Source organism: Dermacentor silvarum, chromosome 1 (assembly GCF_013339745.2).
Source record: "Dermacentor silvarum isolate Dsil-2018 chromosome 1, BIME_Dsil_1.4, whole genome shotgun sequence".
In the NCBI taxonomy this organism is placed as follows: Eukaryota; Metazoa; Arthropoda; class Arachnida; order Ixodida; family Ixodidae; genus Dermacentor; species Dermacentor silvarum.
In genome coordinates, this window is record NC_051154.1 from 145,960,925 (window position 1) to 145,977,856 (window position 16,932).

Sequence of the window (16,932 nt, forward strand, 5' to 3'; positions counted from 1 at the left end):
CTCTCACATGCCACCAATTTCATACAGAAACTTGCAATCTTAGTGTACCTTCTGCGGGTAAGAAGTTTTCAGTGGGACCAGTTAGTGTATCCTATAGCAGCAGAGACTTTAGTGGTTTTGCTATCTTTGTGGAATATAATGCACTGTTTAAAGCTTGGTTTTGTTTGGGAGAAGATAAATGAGTCATAGTTGGTAAATAAATTGCGTACTAAAATAACCTCATTTAATATATTTCTTGATAGTTATTAGGATGTCAACATTTTCTGAAGCCATTTATGTGCAAGTCGTAAGTGCTTGACTGCTTTCCTTCTCAACCTCTGCTAAAGTTTCTGACCCACAGTGCAGTTTTGAATTGAAATGGTTGTCTTTTGCAGCTTGTTGTGACACATGCTTTTCCTTAATGACTTGCTCAGAGTAAAGCTGAGGACCACTGGCAAGAAATACTAATGATGAAAAAGGAGAACGGAGACCTGCTCGCTGAAAAGCGGCTTCTGGAGCAGGAGGTGAAGCGCCTTCAGAGGATAGTTGATGAAAAACAAAAGGAACTGAGTGAGCTTCATCACCAAAAACAGGTGAGTCTCTTGGCAGAGAGGTAATCAGTGTGTCCTTTGCTGCGACAACACAGCAGTGCTGTGCCAGAAACAGTTCATGCTGTCTCATTGACTCCTAATTATGGTTATTAAAGGCTAACTGCAACGAAATTTCACTTGGCCTTTAAATGCTTAGTGTCAACGTAATCGTGGCAATGCCGCAGTCCTGGTAATTGTGTAATTTTCTTATTAGCAGCCTTTAAATCGCCTAAGCATACGACACGTGCACCTGGCGGTGAGTGGTAATGATGTGGATATGGGGAAAGTTTTGGAACCGTACATGACTGCCAATCTCTGAGTTGCGCCTAGGTGCCCAGGTGCGTCTCTCGCTCAACATTTGTAACTTAATGACTGTCTCTCTTGGCATGCTTTCTCATTGCACATGTGATTTGAGCTGCTGCAAGAATGCATACACATTGTGTGGCTGTCTGTGCTCGAAAACCGTACTCGAACACGAGTGTTGGCTGTGCAGTATACAGTATAGACCACTTATAACGTAACCGCTTATAGTGCAGGACTGGATATGGTTCGATCTTTTCGGACTCCCGTTAATTTTCCCATAGCACTCCATGTATACACATACTGCTTACAGTGCAGCCGCGTGAGACGAAATACCGGTTATAATGCGGCTTCCACGGGAAAATCTCGCGACAAGGGCGGTAGCGAGCACGCTTCTCAACGAGGTGCGCCCACCGATGGCAGAGGAGATCAACGAGGGCGATGTGGAGGAGGAGCATGAGACGTGGAGCATGAGTCCAAGGGCGATAAAAGCGTCGCCGTGCGCCGTATGTGCGAGTGAAAGCGCGCGGGGGACGCGTGCCTTCACGGAGAGCAAACGCACAGCGTAGAGCGAACGCGACTTTCGTTGCCCAAAAGGCCGTGGGGGTATGGGAGTGAAGGAGAGGGGGTGATGCTGTGCTAACTGGCGACCCAATCTCCCACGCAAAAGGAGCAAAGCTGGAAGGCAGCGCGGAAGGGAGGGGGCGGCTTCTACTCTGACAACAAATGCGTTCTTGTACTTTGCGCCTGGTCGGCTGTTGGTGTTGTCGCACCGTATCTTGAAAGTGATCTCCACACGGCTCTGACCTTTGTATGCGCTGTGCTTACGCCGCTCAGTTTCCGTTGAAGCGATAGACCGCAACGAACCTTCGCTCGCTGCGGCGGCCGTGCTTCTCCACGCCCGCATTTTGACTGGTTGTCTGCGGTCATCGAGTCTATTCTTGTTTTCTTGTGCGCGTTGACACCATGCTTGTTAATTCAGTTAGTAAGCGAATGTGTCAAGCTTATGCAGCCGATAAAACTACTATCTCTACTCCTTATAGCTCTCTACTAATTTTGCTATCGCAATTGATGCTTCGCCTTTCGGACGAAACTGAGACATTTTTCAAATTATTACTTTGTCTGCTTCATGCGAAGATCGTGGGTACTTGGACATTAACCTTTCAACGTTCGTAAATTTAAACGGATGCAAAACTCCCAGTCGCACGCTTCGATTCTCGGATACGCGCAGCTGCGTGGCCTACATGTTTTGCCTACGTGCAGGGCTTGAAAATCGTTGTTTTGGTTATAGTGGGGTACCGCTTATAGTGCAGATATTCCCGGCTCTGACGACTTATGTTTTAAGTGGTCTACACTGTACAACGCTGCATAGAGGGAAGCCGAACACATGTTTCCTGTCCCAGCTTTCAGAGCGCAAGCGTGCACCATGCCGCAGCAGGCAAGTGTGACACAGACCAGCCAACGCGCACAAAGCATGTAAACTGCACTTTATGGAGCTGCACAAGCTACAGTTCACGAGCAGTCACTTACCTATGCAAGATCTGCTCGTCGAATGCTTTCTCGGGATGACTATAAGTACTATAAGCCGTGATGGCGCATGAAAAGCAAAGGTAAGTTGTATTCAGGGATGGTATTCTCGAGTGATCATTTCCAGTCAAGTATCATCTTCGAGACATTTCGCGGGTCTCCTTACGGACACGTCGAAGTAGACGAATGAAAGCCTTCCCGACACAGTGCCGGAAACGCGGTCCGCAGGACTGTATGCTGCATTTGTCATGAAGGATAATGCAATGCAGCGACCATGGTGAAGATGCGGCGACGAGCCATGCAGGAATACTATGCTGCCAGAGTGATATGGGCGAAACTTTACCACCGCCGGAGTCCAGCTGGGCCTCAGCTACTTGTCATGCTTCACTACAGATGGTGGTACTTGTCTGATTGGTTGACGAGTCCGGCATTTCCTGCGGGCGTGGCAGTGGCTGATGAAGTCAGATATGTCATGCCAGAGATGCTAAGATCGCTGAAATTTTACCCTGCATGCTAAACGTGACCTGCAGCAGCGCGGCTATCAGTTGTGGCCACAGTGCAAGCGCACAAGTACGCAGACTCAATGAAGGCACAAACTCGCAACACGCTCGCTTCAGTGAACCCGAACTGTATGTAGGCCAGTATGCTGCTAGTCAGCCAAGCTAGCATTCTGCTCCAGTGGTTCTGGCATGAGATAGGACACGTTCTATTCCCACGCCAGCCACCCTAGACTGTAGAGTATCCAATTTTCGCCAGCATAGCGTAACTGCACCGTGCGTGAATCACGTCTGCTTTACACCAGACTGTATCCGTGCCTTTAACTTGGTCACCCCAGTGCGCTTTTCTTCTCCGAGCGGAGACAGAACGCAAGGAGGCTCTGCTTGTTGAATGTAGACAACGAGATACAGAAAACCGTTTTGTCTCGGAGAATACTTCGCATTGAACTTTGCAGGTGCGCAACGGCAAGGGCACAGCACATGAAGCAGCTAGCAGAGTATACTATCTCTGTGGCTAGCAGATGTGTGGGACCTGTTCGCTGATACATGGGAATGATATACAAGCAAGGGAAGCAGGCGATCCGGGCGCTGGTTCTATACAGTCTAAATACTATGTCACTTCCGGGCAGTGGTAAAGGCTAAAGGTTTTAGTTGTGGTATGAAAAAAATAGATTTTGGGGAGAATTTTGTAAAGCACCCACTCGCATTTCAAATGTGAAATTTTCCACAGAGGCTACTGTACGTTTAAATTATCTGAAACGGGCCTTTTTATGTGGTCCAGAATTTCGTTGCAGTTGGCCTTTAAGCAGTGAATGTTCCCACTAACTGTTCACAGATGGAGTCATAAGTTTGAATGCGTTTGTTTGGATTGGTTTGCACCCTACCAAAGCCTGAGGTCAACTGGCAACTGGCTAGCTGTAATGAAATTTCACTTCTGCTATATTGCTTGTGAAATAGTAGTATATGCTATTAAAACAATCTTGGCAAAGCTGCAGAGCTGTTAATTGTATTGTCTAATTTTTACAGTGAAGCTGTTAAGGGCTCACTCTTCGATGGTTGCGTCCGGCAATAGAAAAAAACTCTCATTGGCTGTATGCTGTATGTGCGAGTGAAAGCGCGCAAGGGCGAAGGACGCAGGCTTTCACGGGGAGCGAACGCACGGTGGAGAGCAAACGCGACTTATGTGCAAGTGAAAGTGTGCGAGGGCGAGGGACGTGTGCTTTCACGGGGAGCGAGCGCATGGCGGAGTGGTGGGCGAGGAGGGCACCGAGGCACCCTAGACTGCGTGTGCGTGCCCGCTCTCCCGCTGCGGCGCATGCGCGCAGCCCTGCCGGCCTCTGCTGCCTGTGTCGCCGACTCTCTCTGGGCTCTCGCCCGCCTCTCCCCTAACAGTGTCGACAACGACATTTAGCCGTTCCATTACGTAGCCAGCGTTTTGACAGCGGTTGTGTGAGGTCACACAAATAACGGCCACAACTGTTGTCGACGGCGGCGGCATTTTGCCCACGTTTGCACCGAACGCACGCGGCGTTGGTGACGTGTTTATGAAGAGCATGCCAACCTTTGCCGTACATCCTATGGCGGTGTACCGTAGCGACCATAAGGCCATGGTCCCTGTGGTCACTAAATAAATGAAACCACCGGATCATATATATTTCTTATTGTTTAATAGTTAAAATAACCAATTACACCATCACATCTCAATAGTCATAATTGGAAATACATAATTCCCACCATAGTACAGCATCGCTGGTCTTCCATCTCCACCTCAGTGGAAGGGCTGACAGTTTTTATTAGTAGTCCTTCAATAGCACCCAAGCAGATTTGTGCACCTGGTGGTTAGCGGATATGACACAAGTTCCAGACCATGGCATTATTATTATTATTATTATTATTATTATTATTATTATTATTATTATTATTATCATCCCAAGCCCACGGAAGGCTTTGGCAGACCTCGCACAATGATATGTACAAATTGATTGATTATAATAAAGATTATTATTATTATTATTATTATTATTATTATTATCATCATCATCATCATCATTGTTATTATTATTATTATTATTATTATTATTATTATTATTATTATTATTATTATTATTATTATTATCTATGCAATACAAGTGATACAGGGCGAGTTTCAGCCCATTTCAGTTTAAAAAAATTGTGGCAAATGTTTCCGTCATTATATCTTTTGCATACTTGTAAAATTCTTGCAGCTGTTGCAGAAGCAAGTGGATATCTAAAATGCATGCATAAGCAATGTTCTAGAATAAAGCACTGTAATCTTGTTGCCTTTTATTGCTTGCACTGATGATTTTCTCCTCCTCGTGTTATCAAATTGTAGAGCACCTGTGAATGCTTCTGTCAAAAAAGAAGCACAGACATTAATTCTAAATATTCTCTCATAATCTGCTTCTAAGAATGTGCACTTTCTAAGAATGTGACTGCTACTACCACTGTTTGTGGGTCCTTTGTTTCTTTGGTGATTTCACTCCTGTAATTGACAGCGAAAGCCAGCTGGTTGTATGAATAAATTAATGAAGTATAGAAAACAAAAGAAGCTGCTGTATTTTTGTTTGTTTTGTTTTGCTAGTCTTGTTCCTCAGTAAAACTGTGTGCTGCTGCCTTGCAGGAGGGCATGATGGAGACTGGTGGTGAGGCTGCCTACCGGCAAAAGTGCAAAGCCCTGAAAGAGGAATATGACACTTTGCACAAGAGGTATGCGGACTTGACAGCGGCTCACAGTGCACACATGGCACGCCTGGAGCTTTGCCAAGAGGAGCTACAGCGACTCAAACAGGGGGCCGAGGAGGCCCTAGCTGAGCGCAATGCTGCCCTGCGTGACCGTACGGGCCTGCAGCAGCAGTGCACAGCTGCCATTCGCCAGTGGGACAGTGCACTGCGTGAGCGCAATGAGGCCCGTGACCAACTTGCCAAGGTGTGCACAAGAGATAGGTGTATGACATCTGTCCATAAAAGTTGTGCAGTACATAAAAAAAAAAAAAAAAACTAATTTCGCAACCTTTCAGATGCATCAGTGAGGTCACCTTCAAAATACTCCCCATTAGACAATATACACTGGTTCTATCTCTTCCATTGCTAGAAGCACCCTTGGAAGTCTTCTCCTGCTTCAGCAGCGTTGTCGTTTCCTTTTGAATTGTCGTCACATCCCTGAAATGCCGCCCCTGAAGCACCAGTTTGCACTTGGGGAAAAAAAAAAAATAATAGCGCCGCAGGAGGCTAAATCCGGCAAGTAGGGAAGGTGCTCCAGCACAGTGATGGAATTGCGTGCCAAGAAGCTTAAGTACTTTCAATGCAAATTGCGAAGTGACATTATCATGGTGCAGAATCCAGCGCTCTTGACAAATGTGGTCGCACGTGGTGCACACGATCTTCCAGGCGCTTCAGGACCTCCATGTAGTAAGCTGCATTGACAGTTGGACCTTGAGGTACAAATTTGTGGGGCACAATTCCATGCAGTCAAAAAACACAATCAACATGAGTTTGATTTTTGCTCTGTTCTTCTGCACTTTTTTTGGCCTCGTCTCATCTTTTTATTTCCACTCCTTGCTTTGCGATTTCAGCTTGATGTCATATTCTTAAATCTAAGTTTCAATGCTGGTGACGAGACAGAGAGAGAATAAACTTTAATAAAAAGAGCACGCGAGCGTAGGTAGCTCCCCCGCTCTGCAGTGGGTGGTCCCCTCAGTCCAGGAGTCCAGCGGCCTTAGCTGCCCTTCTCGCTCGGTTGACCAGGTTGAGCTGGTCCGTCGAGTCGGAGCTGGACAGCGCTGCCTCCCATTGCCGGTGGTGGGGTGTGTTATGGGTGTTAGCTGTGGTGTGTTTGCGCAAGCCCATACCATGTGGTAAAGTGTTGCACATTGATCACAGTGTGGACATTTATAGGAATACAGCGCAGGGTGTATGGCGTGGTAAAGACTGAAATGTGGATATGTGTTTGTTTGGAGTTTTCGCCATATTACGGCCTCCTCTTGCGTCAGAGAATTATGAGTGGGGGGTAGTGTTCTTCGTGAAAGGCGATAGTGTTGTAGGATGTGAGTGTAGGTTAATGGTATGGGCTCTGGTTGGAACTGCTCGGCGCGGTCATCTCGCGGCTCCCGGTGTGCATACGCTCGGGCATAGGCGTGTGCCTGCTGATTGCCGCGTAAGGACTCATGCCCCGGAGTCCACACGATTTGTATGTATGGTGGCAGCTGGTGCGCTCCATTCAGAATGCGATGTGCAGCCCTGGAAATTTTGGCCCTGGAAATTTTGGCCCTGGAGTAATTTCTGCATGCCGTCTGAGAGTCCGTCAGAACTATGACGCAATCCCACTGCGGTCTCGTCGTGATGGCTAATGCTATCGCTAGTTCCTCTGCCTCCGCAGCGCTCACTCTGGAAACCGACGATGCATTTATTTCGGTCCCGTAATTGTCGACTACGCTGGTGACGAATGCGGTGTTTCTTGCGGTGCTGGCCGCGTCTACGTACAAGACATTGGGGTGGTTTCCATACTTTCTCGCGAGCGCCTGCGCTCGGGCTTGTCTCCGTCCGATGTGGAAGTTTGGGTGCATGTTCCTGGGAATCGGTGAGACGTACATAGTTTCTTGTATTCGTGTTGGGATTTTGGTCAGTGCGCTGGTCTTCCGTACGGAATATCCAAGACGTTCCAAGACGCAGCGTCCCGCTATTGTGCGTAGTAGTCTTTCCTTCTGGCTTACCAGGTGGGCCTCTATGATTTCCCGTGCGTTGTTGTACACCCCTGTCTCCTTGAGGCGAAAAGTAGCCGTTCCGGGTGAGAGTCCGAGCGCTTGTTTATACGCCTTGCGTATCAGCCGGTCGAGTACCTCCACTTCCGCGTTCCTTAAATGTTAATATGGTGTCGAGTATGCAATGCGGCTCACAATCAGAGCCTGCACTAATCGAATAAGGTCCTGTTCCTTGAGTCCTCTCTTCCTGCTAGTAATTCGTTGAATCATGCGCAAGATCTGCGTGGTCGTGTGTTGTTGCTGGTGACGACCCTTTTCAAGAATTCATCGCTGTCTGAAGTTTTCCAATAAATGAAACATTCTTTTCATTGCTACTTTTGTTCAGGAGTCGGCAGTTTCAGCACCATCTCAGTGCAAACCTTTTTCGTTTCCAAATTTGCAGTCAAAATCTGGTGAATGGACGAGTTTTCCTGATATCATTCTAACAGTCATTCGGTGGTCACTGAGCATAACAGAATCCACACGATCTATGTTTTCATCTTCGCACGAGGTGGAGGGATGTCCTGACCATGCATTGTCCTTGGGGTCTTCACGGCCTTCCCGATTATGCTGGACCCACTTGAACAAAGTTATTCTCTTTAGGTAGTCCTTTTCATAGGCCTTTTACAACATTTCATGAATTTCTGCACCATTCTTGCTCAGTTTCACAAGAAATTTGATATGGATCCTTTGTTCTGTCTGTTCGTCGATCTCCATTTTGACAGATACAAAAAATGGGTTGCACAAAAAGTGCATGTATAAAATTCTGCCTTGTCATACAGCATCTGGCTCATACTCTTGGGGGGAGTGATCCTTTTGAGTGGAGAGAGCAAGAGAGCGGTGCCGCTACACCCTCTCCCACTTTTTTTACTGGCTCATGCATGAACTTTTGGGACAGACCATGTACATTGTATATGCTATTGTACCATTTTCACCTAAGGGAAAATGGTGTAGCTTAGGAAGTTTAACAAGTGGTCTGTTTGGATCACTATAATAAAAATCTGAGGAATGCTCAAAAGTGAAAATAAAATTTTGCTAACTGTTGGCAGTCCTCAACCTTGGAATTCATATGAGGAATCCTGTGCATGCTTAAGGCCAATTCAGCATTGCAGCAGTAATACAAGTGGTCAGAACATACTTTTTGAATACCACTTGTAGCTAGCGTCAGACTTGGTTACTAGCTTTTCCTCTGTTGCTTTTGGTATCTCCAGGTGCAGCAGCAAAGGGATGAAGCCATGAAGGAGATTAACCAAGCCATGGCTGTGCGCATTAAAGCCTCCAAGGACCTGTCTCGCTTAACTGAAGAGCGTAATGCAGCTGTCCAGGAGTACACCCTGATCATGTCAGAACGGGATTCTGTTCACAAAGAGATTGAAAGGTTGCAGGAGGAACTGCAGGAAGCACAGAGCAAAGCACGACAAGCTGAATCTGCCCACAAAGCATCTCTTGATGAGGTAAGTGAATTCAGATTTATCCTGCTAAGCATGCGCGTTTGGCTTAGGACAATATGACTTTCCCAATATGTTGTTTAACTAAAGTCATTTCAGACGTGCAAGGAGAAAGCAAACAGGTGGCCACCGGTTAATAGGGATTACAGGCCAAAATGCCTTATTTGCATGAATACAACACTAGTTTTCTTTTCTTCTTCCTCCTTGTCAGCTTGTGTTGTATTTGGAACCATGCTTTAAATACAGTAGAACCTCGTTGATACGATTTCGTTTTATACAATTTCCCGGCGCCAACGTTCGCGATTGAGAACACAGAAAATGCTCCAATACAGTTATGATTTTTAACACGACAGTGTTAAAGGCCCCGTGTCACAGAAAATCCGGCACTGGTGCCAGCGTTTGCAGCCCAAAAAATAATCCCGAACCACCCCAATCACGCAGGCCCTCCACGTGGCGCAGAGGCGTTAGTGAACTAATTGAATTTCTCAAAGTAAAATGTGTCAGAAAAATTGTAAAGTACGACTTAACCACAACCTACAGACGTGGGATAGCGTCGAATTGTAATTTGAATATACGAGGAAATAATTTTCTTACGCGGAAACTGAAACACAAACCCCTTTTCCAGCATTTCTACCATTCATACAGCGGCGCGCCCCAGTTTGTTCCTTGCAAAAACACCATCCACATGGCGCTCGCCTCCTCAGCAGCTGCGTGTGGAGGTGAAGTTGGAGAAAAAAGAAAGCTGCAGTTGCTGGGAAGCCTGATAAGCAGTCGGGGATCCTTGAATGCTACCGCGTTCCACTCTTCAAGGCGAAGCTTAAGCATCCTCAAAAATTCTTTTTTTAACCAGTTTATACGTTAGCGGATAACGCTATCTTTTGGCACCAACGTTCAGTGCATCGCCAAACTGTGAACGTATATGTTTTGCGGTTTTACGGCTGCTAGAGCCCATGTAAACACAAAAAAGACGCGAGGCATGTGCGATTGAGAGCAGTAAGTGCCCACCTGTGTCACGTTAAAATATGGGCACACACTCGGTTTCCTCTTCCAGTGCAAGCAAATCCTCTCACAAGTTGTCGCACGTTGCATTCACAGCTATCGCTGCCAACTCTATTCCAATAAGTATCTTCACCTATCTGTGTCACAGTACACATGGCGTATAGGGCAGTTGAAAGGCGTACAGCACGCTTTTAATGGGCGATAACCCAAACACACCGCCCTTCCCTGCTGTAGGCAGCGCAAAGTGATTGCATGTTTAACTCTGGTAACATCGTATTTCAGTGTTGCCTACCAGCTTGGTTTCGTTCCGGTTTCCTGTCACCATCTTAAAACACTACTTATAGGAAAACAACAAGGCACATCGCGGTCCGCTCGAGCCCCACCAGCTCCACGTGGGGTGTCTCGTCTCATGCAGCAATGATTCTCTCTCCCCGAGTGGGCACGTTGATACTTTCCACCAAAATGCCCCGCCTGATGAAGCTGCTGACCCTGACTGAATTGAAGGAGCGCTAGTGTAAGCCTGCTGAAGCCACAAAAATGACAATGTGCATCTCGGGCCACTCAGGCCCCATCAGCTCGGTGCTTGTTGGTGTCTCGTGTTGCAGCGATTCGAGCCGCGCTTCGCATTACGTAGATGTCTACTACATTTGAGTCGGCCAAATTTTTAGTGACTTCTGATCGTATATTTTCCTGGCTAGTATGTATTTTCTCCCAATTTTTTCCCAAAATGTATGAGCGAGGTTCTACTGTATATTGTGAAATTATTCCTTTCCCAATTTTCCACTTCAATATGTGATGAGCTTGGCAACTGTGTATCCAAGTTCAGTGGCAATGTTAACCTCCCAAGAGCAGGTGGTGTGGGTTCACAAAGTGAGTGCAGTTATAGCAACAAGGAAATGGGAACGATGTTGTGAAGGAGTCCCAGTATGACAAGATGGCATATCTATAGTCGACAGGGGAACAGCGCAAAAAAACACGGAAGACAAGAAGGGAGACACACACCAGCGCTGACTGACGACTGAATTCTTTATTCAGACAGGAACACAAATATATACCTAAAGAAAAAAAGGGTACATCACTGCGCATGTACCCTTCTTTTCTTTAGGTATATAATTGTGTTCCTTTCTGAATAAAGAAGTCAGTTGTCAGTAAGCGCTAGTGTGTGTCTCCTTTATTGTCTTTCATGTTTTTTGTGCTGTTCCCCTGTCAAGCATTTACCGACTAGCCCAAGCCTTTACGGTGTTCCATATCTATAGACTGTTGGTCCTACATCCTGGTCCACTACAGCAATATGTACATGTCCATGCAGTTTCACTGTGCAAATGCAGCTGCGTCAGCACATGCTGTAGGTGATTCATTACCACAATGGGGTGTGCAGAGGAGTGCTTATCATGCTATGATAACAGACACTATTCTATGGAGCAAGAAGTATTGTGGTGATGCCAGTGCACTCAGGTGGCTAAATAGTGTCACCACTGAGTACAAAGGAAGTGTATGACTTCTGGCAGAGGCACGACAGCACTTCAGGCATGTTCCTGTCCTTTACATGCACTTCTATGAAAGCGATGTAGCGATGTAGAAAAACTACTCTTGTGCTCCATATTTTGTCTCTCAGGAGGACACACGCCTCTTCTGAGCACATCTCGCCACACTACATCCGGACCCTGAAGCCGCACGCGGAGAACGATTTCCTGAAATCTGTGCGCAATCACTATTGTGATTGCAATTTGCAGTGCTGCTCTGTTTCAGTGTTGGCGGAGGGGAGAGTGCAGGGCTTGTCTACTACAGTTGAGTCCCGCTACAACGAAATTTACGGGGCACGCGAAAAATTCGTTGTGGCGGAACTTCACTGACGCGAAATTGGTATGAATATATGTACACGAGGGGGCAAAGGTTGAGACATACCGAAGGCAGTCGATACAGTTCAACTTCACGAGAGAAAGCATTTCGCTCTGCTGTTACAGCATTTTTCGTATGTTGCGGCCGACGCCTAACCTAACACGTCTGCCCGGCCGATCGCGAAACTCATTTGCGGCACATGCATCGTCGCAATGAAGCGGTTTGAATTTCACTATTTCACTCCATATTTATGAGAAAGTCGGCAAGCTTGTGCTTACTGAAGTTTTATTGTTTTACAGCCTGTCTTTACTGGAAGTTTTATATTTTTTTACAGCTGGATTTGTTACGCTTCACGGCAAGCAAAGGCGTTACGCGAGTCTCACAGTCCGTTAAAAGAGCCATCGCAATGTCATTGTCGTGGGTTCTGATAACTTTTCTGATGAGGCGAAAAGGATCCATTACTTTCAAAGCAGTCGCCGGAGTCGGTGTGTCTACCGGATTGTCATTTTCCCAAAACGTATGAGCAAGGTTCTACTGTATATTGTGAGATTATTCCTTTCTCAATTTTCTACTTCAATATGTGATGAGCTAGGTAACTGTGTATCCAAGTTCAGTGGGAATGTGAACCTCCCAAGAGCAGGTGGTGTGGGTTCACAAAGTGAGTGCAGTTATAGCAACAAAGAAATGGGAATGATGTTGTGAAGGAGTCCCAGTATGACAAGATGGCATATCTATAGTCGACAGGGGAACGGCGCAAAAAAACATGACAAGATGTTATCATCTTGTTGACAACAGCGGCTGTGGTGCGCTGCTCGGGCGCTATCTTGGAAGCATCTGTGACGTGCACGAAGTGAGTGCCTGCGCGGGCCTCATCTTCAAAGAGATCTGCAATTTTGGCAAAGTGCAACTAGTGCCGGGTAGAGTTGTGCGCGCTGTGCTTCCAACTTTAGTTCGGCGGTGAAGCGAGAGACAGCATGGAGGCAAATGCGCTCGCTGCTATTGCCGCGCCTTCTCACTCCAGCGTGTTGACACCGAGTTCGTGGTCATCGTGCGAGATGTGTTCATGTTTACCTGTGCACGTGTGACACCATGCTTGGTAATTTAGTAGTAAGCGAATGTTACAAGTTTATACAGGCCGATAAAACTACGATCCTTAGTTCGTATAGCTGTCTACTAATTTGCTATCGCAATCGATGCTTCGCTTTCGGCAAAACTGCGACTTTTTTCCTTCCGCTTTCTGCTCGGCGATCATATGTGCCTTCTCAAGAGATAAATTTACGCTTCTTAGTTGGCGTAGCCGTTTCGATCAGACACAGACCACAGTAAACGGCAGCAATTGCAGTGATCCCCTGCATAGTACAATCTACCTGCAGTTTCACGCAGGCGCATGATGACCACGTGTGGCTATGGATTGCAGTGGCTTAAATCGGAACTTTGAATTTGATTTTCGTTAGCGAAAACCTCATTCAAGCAGACATACGATCGTCACAGCTTTGGAAGGGCCTTGTAATTTACTACTCGGCAGTTTCCTAATTTCAATTCAGTCCCAGTTTCGTTCTCGAAAGTTTGTTGAAGTGAAATACTACTGAATAACATGCCTTCGTTATGAAGGGACTTTTTTGTATTACTTTTTATGGGCAGCTGACGGGGAATCGGAAAATCTTCGTTGTGGCGGAATTTCGTGGTAGCGGCATTTGTTGTAGGGGATTTGACTGTATAAGGAGATGGTGAACCCTTTCGAATGCCAGTTATTTCTGTCTGTTGAAAATTTTGTTTTAACATATTTCTTGTATGTTTGGCAGTACTGAAAACATAAAGCAGTCGAACAAATTTGAATTTTTCAGGTAGTTTTATTGCATCCACAGATGCGGGTTCCTCACCCCAACTCTAAAAAATTCAGGTACAGAAACAATAAGCTATTTCATGTGAAGTGTACTTCAAAAAAAACACTCATCTCTCGATATATTTGCCTGATACTATACATAATTATCAAAAAGATTGAAAGAAGGAACCTTAGTACATTACCATGTACTGGTGCTGTAATTTAATGCCCAGATAACTCTTTTTTTTCTTGGCACACCTTTTACTTGTATTAATGAATTTTGCTTCTAGGTCCAATCAAAAATGATTAAGGCCATCTTGGGGCCATTGTTTTTATTGATTCATACAAGACAGTGGTTAACAGGAAGACGGAGACTTGGAAGTTATCAACAGTCCGTGCCAACATTTCGACTAGGGACTTGTCTTTGTGAGGGACAAAGAAAGTTGTCCCCTGTTTGAATGTTTGGCCTCAGAGACATCCCTTGTTTGACTGCTGTAGAATATTTTTTATTAGTAATTCTAATGTTGAGGTTTTATAATGGCCCGTGCAGTTGCGCATGCAGCACCTTTAGTGAATGTGGGCATGTTTTATGAGATTTCAATGTGCTGATTTCAAAGTTCCTGTTACTCAGTTGTGCTTAACTTTTTTATGCCAGATGGAAGGCCTAAAGCGAGAGATAGCTTCTGGCCCTTCAAGACAGGGATCGTGCACTCAAAGAGCTGAGCGATCTGCGGGAGACAAGCCGGTGCAATCAACAGTCTGGTCCAGAAGATGCCAGCCGGGCAGAGGCAGTACGCAAGGACTCATTGCCATCCTCCTTAGCAGATGCTGAGCAAACCAATCAAGAAATGGAAAATCTTCCGCCGGAAATGGAACGTCTGCAAGTAGAGTTGGCTGGTGAGCTTTTATAGACCTAATGCTACCCGTTCAGTTTGCTGCATCTTTTCAAAAATTTTCTGCCACAACGTGATGGTGCAGCTATTACATAATAAATAAAAGACTAATGTCTGTGTTTTAATTTTTTTTTTTAGTACTCAGGTTTCTGCACAAAAGTGAATGTGTTTTTTGTAGACTCTTATCGGCTGATGTCAGCTGCAAGAGCACAGCTCACAATGTATATGATTATGGCTCCAACTCAAAATGACATTGCAGATTCTTTGCTTCCTTCATAAAGTAAGATTCTTAGCTCCCCGAGCCAGTAGTTGGTATTTAGATGGCTAACACTACTAAGGCCTATTTGAGAGCTTGTCCATTAGATGCACAGCTATTGTAATACTGCAACTGTTGCATAGGTTTTGTACAGTATTGAATGGTACTATTTTGTTTCATGGTCGTTTCTTGACCCTTTTCTTTGTTTACTAAGCTTGTAGCAAGTTTGCAAGGTTTTTAGGCTTGTGACAGTGATGTAATTGTTTTTGAAAGTAGAATGGGATCGTCATAAGCTTTGGCATTCATCAAGTGCCTGTAATGCGTAGAATTGATGAACAGTGGGTGAAAACAAGGTATGCCTCAGCGCAGAACCATATTTTCAACAAGACTTCCAACATTGGCTATGGACTGAGGTGCTTCCTTGTTCACCCACTGTCAATCAATTCAAATCATCGTCTCACTGTGCCTCCTTGTCTAGATTATATAGTGTATAGAATGCATAAAGATGCTGCCTAATTTCGAAAATGTCTTTCTTGTGCAGAGGCACAGCAGGAGGCAGAAGTGTGCAAACGACGTCGAGATTGGGCTTTCAGCGAGCGAGACAAAATAGTCCTAGAGCGCGAGAGTATCCGTAGCCTGTGTGACAAGCTGCGACGCGAGCGAGACAGGGCTGTTAGCGACTTAGCCGAAGCTCTCAGGGACTCGGATGACATCAAGCGACAGCGCAATGAAGCATCCAAGGAACTCAAGGAGCTCAAGTGAGCTGGGCCTTTTTTTCTTTTGTTTAACATAGCCCGTTCTTGTGCTTTGCCACCCGTGCACTTTTCTAGCTCAGGCTTTGCATGGCTGTCAGCGCGGCTGAGTGCATATGCAGCCCGCGTGCCCTGCTTTTGAGGTAATCTGCCTTGTCTGCAAAGAGTGGCGTGTTGAGATGGCGTGGCATCATGCACACTGTCTGCCTGTGTGTTTAGTACTGGAGGTTGCATAATCTCGAGTTTCGGAGACGCATTAAAGCAAGCGAGAAGCAGACAAAGCAATCGTCCCCGCTGCCGGCGCTTTTCATGATGGTGTCGTCCCACTTTGGGCTATCATCCATGGTGGTAGTGGACGTGAAAGCATGGCTGGCTTTGCTTCGTACCGCTCATCTAAGATATCATCGACATGGCATGAAAGCGTATCTTTCGTTGCTGGCTAATTCAACACAATAATTTTTTTTCACATTCAGATTTGCTTTTTTTCCGCTTGCGCGATAATTTGAAAATTTTGCAGGCCCCTTTCATGCAAGAAAAATCTATCAGCGACTGTATTATTTGCATAAAAGGTTGAATTTTAATATACCGAATTTCCATATAATGAAACAAATGGCTGGTTTTACAGACTTCGTTATATACAGGTTTAACTGTACTAGTATTGATTTTCTGAAGGCCCTACATTGTAATGCTTTTGAGATCTTATTGCTTGTGTGCAGAACTTCAACCTAGCTTTCAGCGAAATAATGGCTGAGTCGGTCTGATGCAACGCGATAGGCTGTTTAGAAAACCTGGGTGCTGATAGAGGACCACCGCAAGCAGCCAGTATTGAATGTTGACTTTAAAGTCGATGAATGCATGCTAACTGAAAAAAAACATGATAAAGGAAGGGATTTTATAAGAAATGAATTGTTCCAGCATATTATATTTAGGGTTGTTCATTTTCGGGTAAAACCCGATTTACCCGATTTTTGCACCCTGAACATGTTTCAGGAGAATCGGGTTAAACCTGATTTCTCCCCGTATTCCAATACCAAACAAGAGCTTTGCACAAACTCTCCATAAAACGGTACGCACTGTTAAACGGATGGCTCAGACAAAGACGAAAACCTGCTAACATTATGGAAATTGGGAACCGTCTTGGATCCATTCCAGAAGCATCGGATGAGCCAGTCATTTGATGACTACCGACCTCTCTTCATTTCCGTGACCGACGACGTGGATTCGCTTCACGACAAGTTTAACCAGTACTTGCTGGAAGCTGTGGGGATGCGCG

At 45.7% G+C, this 16,932-nt stretch overlaps 1 protein-coding gene across 1 annotated transcript; it reads left to right on the forward strand.

The window, feature by feature from the left end:
- The first annotated feature begins 227 nt into the window (after positions 1 to 227).
- LOC119464267 (disks large homolog 5) lies at positions 228 to 15,686 on the forward strand. The gene is made up of 6 exons (XM_049670392.1): positions 228 to 572; positions 5,535 to 5,840; positions 8,862 to 9,104; positions 14,414 to 14,463; positions 14,501 to 14,655; positions 15,449 to 15,686. The coding sequence occupies exons 1-6, from the start codon at positions 447 to 449 to the stop codon at positions 15,667 to 15,669; spliced, it is 1,101 nt and encodes a 366-aa protein (XP_049526349.1). The 5' UTR covers positions 228 to 446; the 3' UTR covers positions 15,670 to 15,686.
- Positions 15,687 to 16,932: the final 1,246 nt, after the last annotated feature.